We start from the raw sequence: 8304 nt of genomic DNA, 5'->3' as shown, positions 1-8304 counted from the left end.
AACCTAATGTTGCTCCGCCTCGCTCCCCCGGCTCTATTTTTTTTCCCCATCCTTGCCTCCTGGCGGATGAATCCATCATCCGACCTGGGCGATGACTGCGAAAATTACATCAGCTTTCAAAACAATGTTGTTCCAGGAAAGAATAAACCTTCGTTGCAGGTAAGTAGCTCAGTTTCGTACGCAGTTGATCTAGAACTACTTTGTATCGACGCCGTGTTTTAAAACGGTTTGTTTTTGTGGGTTTTTTTTACTGAAGCGACTTCGTCTCAGGTGATGCTCTCTCCATCACCGCCCTCATCACCTGCCGGGGCGGATTCAACCGGCAGGAAGCGATCTAACAATGTTTTGTTTTGTTTTGTTCTGTTTGTTCGTTCGATCGTTTTGTCATCATGTCGCCAGGCTTTGACTAATGTGATGGAAAGCGACAAACTAACATGTGAAAGACAGATACCGCCCCAGCACTGGAGAAGCTGCAAGTTGATCATCGACCCGGCTCTGACCAGAGGACTGTACAAAGTCTACCGCTACGACGGAGAGCGCTTCAACATACCGGTGAGACGATTTTAAACGCAGTTTTTAACGGAACACGTAGGCGAGTTAAAACAAAATATATATATATTTAAAACTGACTGCAGTGTTGTTGACGGCCAACAGGTGGAGGACTTAGGTCTGTTTCCTGTGGATGTTGTCAGAGATCCTCGCGTCAACCGCCTGTGGAGGAGAAACAGCGACACTGATCTGTCGGTGCCAAAATTCAAGGTGGTTTCCAGACGTCAATGTAGCAACAACAACGACACCGTAACAACCGCAAGGACTTCATTGGATTTCTAATAACAATAACAATAATGATCGTTTATTGTACCGTAAAGTACCTTAACTATGGCAACTGGCAACTGGCAGAGATTTGGTCTGTTTTAATAATAACAATAATACGATTATTGTTATTATTATTATATAAATTGCCATAAAAATTACTGATATGTTTATACTGTTTTGTAATGTAATGAAAATATTAGTTATGTAACCATGGTAACCACGGCGATTGGAACTTCATTTATGTTTATTCACATTTTTAAATGTAGACAAAAATAAATCAAAAACACATTTTAGTAATTACATTTACCGTAACATTCGTAATAGATCTGCGTCTTAAGTTTTTGATGATGAATTTTTCCTGGCTCGACGAATTCTATTTGGACCCGTTCCTCCCAGAGAAGTGACGTTCAGGTTGAATGACAACGTTTATATATATATATATATATATATACACACATATATATATATATATATATATATGTGTGTGTGTGTGTATGTATGTATATATATATACACATATATGTGTATATATGTATGTATATAAATACACATATGTGTATATATGTATAATATATGCATATGTGTATATATGTGTATGTATATATATGTGTATATAAGTATATATATGCACATGAATATATGAATATATACAGTATGTGTATGTATATATGTATATATATATACATCGGTATATATGTATCTGTGTATGTGTATATACATGTGTATATATGTATGTATGTATATACATGTGTATACAGTAAACGTATATGTGTGTATGTCTATATACATTTGTATATATGTATATATGTATGTATGTGTATATACATGTGTATATACGTATATATGTATGTATGTATATATGTATTTATCTGTATATATGTATGTATATATGTATTTATCTGTATATATGTATGTATATATGTATTTATCTGTATATATGTATGTATATATGTATTTATCTGTATATATGTATGTATATATGTATTTATCTGTATATATGTATGTATATATGTATTTATCTGTATATATGTGTATATATGTATATTTGTATGTATGTGTATATATGTATATATGTATATACGTATATATATGTATGTATGTATACATACACATTTTAGTAATTACATTTACCGTAACATTTGTATAGATCTGTGTCTTAAGTTTTTGACAATGAATTTTTCCCAGATCGACGAATTCTACGTTGGACCCGTTCCTCCCAGAGAAGTGACGTTCTCCAGGTTGAACGACAACGTGAACGAGCCCTTCCTGACGCAAATGTGCCAAAAATATGGGAATATTCAAGAGGTGGAAATATTCTACAATCCCAAAAACAGGAAACATTTAGGCATCGCCAGGGTTGTGTTCGACGGCGTGCGGGACGCGAGGGACGCCGTCCAGAACCTCCACCAGACGTCAGTCATGGGGAACATCATCCACGTGGAGGTCGATCCCAAAGGTTAGGGGTGATACCGTATAAGTGATATTTGATGACTTGATCACACGTGGCCAATCGTTTTACGTTTCCTTCCTCATGCAGGGGAAAACAGAGACCAGTATCTCCAGCTTCTCCTGCGTGGACATTACACTCCTGGGACGCTGCCCGCGGGCAGCAGTGAGCAGGATCTGCAAAGTTCGGTGGACGTTTGGCAGGTACGTTGTCTACATCCGGTCACAATGTTTTTTTGCTTTTGTTGAGAAGTACGGATGTAGCAATGCATCGCAAATCGGTTAAAATTAAAAATTAATTGCACACAAAAAGTCACTGGTCATACCATGACACTACACACTCCAGTGCAGTAGGTGGCAGTATGTGCCCTTAAAACGTTGGTTGTGACATGCAATTAAATCCAGACGTCAGGTCAAGAACTTGTCCTGCAGACACCACTCCAGTACAGTAGGTGGCGGTAAACACCTAAAATAGTTGGTCATTGTCGTCTTGGTTTTTAAACCCAGACGTCAGGTCCCTACGAAGAAGAGACGTTCAGGTGTGTTCTCTTTGTGTTCTCCTACATTCAGGGCAGAGCAGACCCTCAGCTGACCGGCGCCATCTGCAGCCCCTCCAGCACCGCTACACCCCTGTCTTTGGATACAGCCTACTCCAGTATTTGGCAGGACACGCCCTGTAGCCTCAGACTGACGCCCCAGTCTCAGGGAACACCCTGTCTCTCTGCCACTCCTCTCTCCCAGGACTCCTGCTACTCTAGTCTTCAGGCAACTCCAGTCTTCCAGGGGGAGCCCTCCGTCCTGACCGTCTATAAAGCTCTGACGCGACAGCTCCGCCGTCACGAACCTTCACGTTACAAGCAGAGACGCAGCAGAGCGTCAGAGGTGAAGGCGATCTTAGGGCACCGCCTCACCCTGCTACCTCACCCTCTGTCCTCACAAACGCACGGAAACAGCCAGCAGGTGGCGCTGTGGGGCTGCAGTGCTGAAAACTCAACACACAATGTCACAAAATTTTCATTCGACTGCACCTCCACCTGCGACATATCCAGAGACGGAACCATTTCTACCTCCGAGACCCAGGACGACGGCGAGCTCAGTGTCCGGCCTCCGGCCTCACCCAGGGACACCACCTCCTCCTCCCCTCCTGCTGCTGCCGTCCACGGCTCCTCCAGCAACCGTCGGCCAGTGCTGGAGAGTCTGGACTCCCGTATTGAAAATCTGCTGTTGAATAGCCAGGGGACTGCGGGCCCACTGTTTGACACACAGACTTTAAGGGACAGCCCGTCGTCGCCCTGCTCTGGCCATAATTCCCCATCATCACACGTGGATTCAGTAGAGGGCGCCGTGACTGTCAATGGACCGCGCCCAGCTTACGACAGGCGTTCGGCTCGCGTGAGCGCCCCCGTCAGTGACAGCGAGGAGGATGAAACCAGTCGAGCTGTTGCCTTTCTCACCAGACACTGCCGGTCTCCCTCCTCCTCCTCCGACCTCCCGCCTCAGTCACTGCCTCACCCAAAGGTACGTCTTTTTTTTTCTTCTTTTTAAATCAGCCATGATGTTTTTATTTAATATTCCTTAATGCAGGGGTGCCCAACCCTTGGTCCGTGGGTGATTTGGGATGTGGACTTTTCGGACTCAGATACTACCAGAATAAACTTGAAAAGATGTTTTATTTTGAAAGTTTTTAGTGACTGTTATTAATGGACAGAATCGAACATCCCTCCACGATGGTACCATAGTTTTATACCACTGTCTTTTTCCACGTACAGTCTGACAACAGAGCGACTGGAGCTCCGACGCCAACCAAGGACACCACCTCCCTCCTCCAGCCTCCGCCCGTCTCCTCCCAACGCCAGGACGACAAATCTCCCACTGTCAACTCACGTCCTCATGTTATTCCACCTTTTCCGTTCCCCGTCCCCCCTCGTCTCCCAAACGGCGCCATTTCGTTCCCACCGCCGAGCTGGATTGGCCCTCCCTGGATCCACATTCCTCCTCCCCCGATCCCGCCACCTCCCCATCCGTCCATTCCTCCTCCACCAACTTTTTTTGGATCTTCTACTCCTTTGATGGGGCCCCCTCCTCTCCTCCCTCCTGTGCCCATGAATATACCGCCTCCGACAAATGTGGATCAGAGGAACCCTCCGAGGCTCGGCGGCACACCCCCACCCCGTCCTCCCCCTCCTTGGCCCGCGCCTCCTTTCCCCGGTTTCACCCACTTTGCGACTCCACCACCACCGGTCAGGGTTCCGGCGCAGGAAGACCCTCATAAGGTGACGCTGGAAAAGGTTTTAGAAGTCGTGGTGACCGAACTGAAGTCGGTGATCAGGAAGGACATCACGCGCAGGCTGGTGGAGGGGTTGTCCTTCAAGGCCTTCGAGGACTGGTGGGACGGTCAGGAGAGGAAGACCAAGGTGAGCTGTCCACTGTCCACTGTCCGATGAGGACGTTTTGACTGAACGACATTTATTCTAATGAGAATTTGTTGCTTTTTTTTTTAAGATTCAAGCTTCTCCTTTGAAACACGGAGGCGGTCCGGACAAAAGACGAGCGACTGCCCTCAGCGCCACCTGCAGCCAGGGCAAGAGAAAATCCCTGCCGTCCTTCAAGGTAACTTGTCGTCTTTTTGAGTCACCTCATCATCATCATCCTCACCAACATTCATTTATTGACACAGTTGAAAAGAAAACGTCTCGACAACGTGGCTTCGACCAACGACGCAGAAAGTTCTGTTCCCTCAACGAACGAAATTCCTGGTCAGTTTAACGATTAACACCTGATACTAACGATACTAATTAATTATATAATTATATATTGTGTTTTTACATTTCCGTGGTCGTCAGACATAAACCAGGAGGAGGTCGCGGTGAGGTCGAAACGCAGACACGCAAGACCCCAGGTGCTCGACAGTGATGAGGAGGAGGAGGAGGAGGGGGATGGTGGAAGAAAAGATGAAAGCGGTTCNCACAGAGACATCAAAGAGGTCTTCAGACAGAACAGAGGCTGCGGTTCCTCGAGACACCCGAGAAACCAAGGCCGATCTCAGTCTGTCTGTCCTGTCGTCTACCTGCTCTGTTGTCCAGTCTCAGGGACGTCGCGATCCTGATAAAGGTCAGCTGGACGGTCGGGCCAAGACTGAGATGGAGGAATCCACACAGGGTCACGATTCCATCGTCCCCGACACTGGTGATGGACTGCAGGGCTCAGCAGGTGGTGAGTCGTCCAGTCATTAATCAGCCTAGTGGTGGAACCTAAGATGAACAGGTCTAATTAATAACAGGATTAGAAAATGAATTTATCTTTAATTAATTTATCTAAATGAATCACATTTGGTGTCTGTACCAGGACTGCTGTAGCTAACGTTAGCTCTGGTGTCAGTACCAGGACTGCTGTACCTAATGTTAGCTCTGGTGTCTGTATCACGACTGTCGTAGCTAATGTTAGCTCTGGTGTCTGTGCTAGGACTGTTGTAGCTAATGTTAGCTCTGGTGTCTGTGCTAGGACTGTTGTAGCTAATATTAGCTCTGGTGTCTGTATCACGACTGTCGTAGCTAATGTTAGCTCTGGTGTCTGTGCTAGGACTGTTGTAGCTAATGTTAGCTCTGGTGTCTGTACTAGGACTGTCGTAGCTAACGTTAGCTCGGTGTCTGTACCAGGACTGTTGTAGCTAACGTTAGCTATGGTGTCAGTACCAGGACTGCTGTACCTAATGTTAGCTCTGGTGTCTGTGCTAGGACTGTTGTAGCTAATGTTAGCTCTGGTGTCTGTACTAGGACTGTCGTAGCTAACGTTAGCTCTGGTCTCTGTACCAGGACGGTTGTAGCTAATGGTAGCTCTGGTGTAATTGATGACATAACTAATTTGTTTTTGTTATTAACTATTTTAGACTCTCTCTCAGAGAGCAGCTCCTCAGGGGACAGTGAATATTCTTCAGACTGCGACTCCTCCTCCTTCTCAGAGACTTTTGAGGACTCTTCCTTTTCCAACCTCTGTCCAGAGGATGAAGACATGGAGGACGGTGTGAAGACAAGAAACTGCGTCTTGACGTTGACGTCAGATGAGGAGTCGGTGGATCTGGAGCCTCCCCTGAATTCTGCAGCTCCACTGACACCGGGCGCTCACTTGGACTTGTGTCTGCAGGACTGGTCAGAACCGTACCAGAGGTCGGACACCAGGTCGGACAAGGAACCATATTTATCCTGTCAACGGGACATAGATGGTTTCGACACTCTGATGGAACTGAAAACCAGCCGGCACCATGATCCTCCGTCCCCTCTAGAACTCTCAGGTAAATACATCGGCAGAAAAATCTCAAAAAATAAAAATTCAGGGCTCAAGTGATACCATCGTAATTTTTTTTTAACTTTTTACAGTCGAACCAGACCTGGACGTTGAAATCACGAGCCCTCCGTGGACGGCGGAGTCTCCAGAACACAGTGACAACCTGAGACCCGCGACTCCGACAGGATACCTGGGGGACAGCGACCCTGACATTCTGATTAAGAGCAAACCAGCGTCCCCTGCTGTGCAGGAGGTGGAACGTCCACAAACACCAGGCAAAGGAACGGTGCTTGAACTGGAGGGGGAGGACTCGGGGGACGCCAGTGAATATTGTTCCCTCTCCCCCCTCGTGAGCATCGACCTCGTGGAAGTTCACGCGGACTTACCCCTGGCTTCGTTTGACATTTACCAGGAAGTGCCTAAAACCCCTGGTAGAGAGGAGACCAGCGTCTGGACGCCATTCAGTTCCGCGAGAGCTCCAGCGACACCCGGGAAACACACGCTACTGTCCGAGGGCTCACCCCTGAGCAGTCCCCCGACTGTACCGCCCCTGTCCACTAATCCGTATGTATTAGCCCCAAAGACCCCCGGGAGAGACATTTTTCTACCACGTAGAGCACTGGTTCACAGGAGGACACGCACACCCACTCTGCCGGACTCACCGTCCGTGTTGAGCGATGACGGTCTTGGTTCCGTGTCCTCGCCGTGCAGCCTCTCAGAACCGTCTCCAGACACTGTCCAAGGGTCCACGCGAGTGTGGACCAGTTCCAAAACGAAACTTTTACAGGGTCTGGAGAACGTGCTGGGCCTTTGGCACGAGGACAAGAACTTTTTAAGGATAAAACAGTGGAGGAAGGCAATGAGGAGATGGAGAGTCCACCACGGCCACAGATGGAGCAAAAGGACTCATCCCTACAGGGGGCGCTCTCTACGGGAGGAGAGGAGAATCCTTCACAGCCTTTGGAGGGAGGGTCTGGACGAAGAAGACGCCGGGCTGCTGAGGTCCACCTACGACAGGCTGCAGGAGCAGGACGACAGCTGCGGGTGGCTCACCGACACCCTCTGGATCCCTCACCCTCATATCCTTCAAATATATAAATATATAACCTCAGTGGACGTCGCAGTTTGGACGTGAAAACAAAATTACTCCAAAAAACCCTGAAAGGGACGAGTTCTATATATATACATATATAGCTACATATAAAAAATTCTTCCCTTTACACCCACATATATGTATATATATATATGTGAATATATATGTATGTGTATATACTGTATATACATATATGTGTAAGGAAAGAATTTTATATATGTACATATTTATGTACATATATAAAATTCTTCCCTATATATATTCTATACATGTACATATATATGTACATATATAAAATTATTCCCTTTACACCCACATATATGTATTTATATATGTATGTATATATATATACGTATATACATATATATACATATATGTGTGTGTAAGGGCCCCTCCTTGAATCGCAACCCTAACGTGGTGGAGGGGTTTGAGTATCCGAATGACCCTAGGAGCTATGTTGTCGGGGGCTTAAGGCCCTTATAGGGTCTCCCAAGGCAAACAGGTCCTAGGCGACGGATCAGACAAATAGCGGTTCAACCCCCCGCCTTGATGATGACAATAAATAAATCAAAGAGGTTCACGTCGCCCGGATTGACGTCACCGGGGCCCCACCCTGGAGCCAGGCCCGGGGTTGGGGCTCGCAGGCGAGGGCCTGGGGGCCGGGGCCT

General features: G+C 46.7%; 1 protein-coding gene across 1 annotated transcript in view; it reads left to right on the top strand.

Moving 5' to 3' along the window:
* The first annotated feature begins 154 nt into the window (after positions 1-154).
* Positions 155-8304, top strand: part of LOC103398070 (histone-lysine N-methyltransferase SETD1B-A-like) — a 13242-nt gene continuing 5092 nt past the window's right edge. The window contains 12 exon segments of the mRNA XM_025053370.1: positions 155-552; positions 655-759; positions 2002-2272; positions 2354-2466; positions 2833-3780; positions 4032-4676; positions 4765-4872; positions 4940-5018; positions 5106-5220; positions 5222-5475; positions 6149-6550; positions 6636-7622. Coding sequence (XP_024909138.1) covers positions 415-552; positions 655-759; positions 2002-2272; positions 2354-2466; positions 2833-3780; positions 4032-4676; positions 4765-4872; positions 4940-5018; positions 5106-5220; positions 5222-5475; positions 6149-6550; positions 6636-7622 — 4165 coding nt within the window. The 5' untranslated portion in view covers positions 155-414.

The sequence above is a fragment of the Cynoglossus semilaevis genome, chromosome Z, assembly GCF_000523025.1.
Source record: "Cynoglossus semilaevis isolate Cse_v1.0 chromosome Z, Cse_v1.0, whole genome shotgun sequence".
Taxonomy (NCBI): Eukaryota; Metazoa; Chordata; class Actinopteri; order Pleuronectiformes; family Cynoglossidae; genus Cynoglossus; species Cynoglossus semilaevis.
The sequence above is the reverse complement of the archived record's forward strand: the minus strand, read 5'-3'. Positions and strand labels throughout refer to the sequence as shown.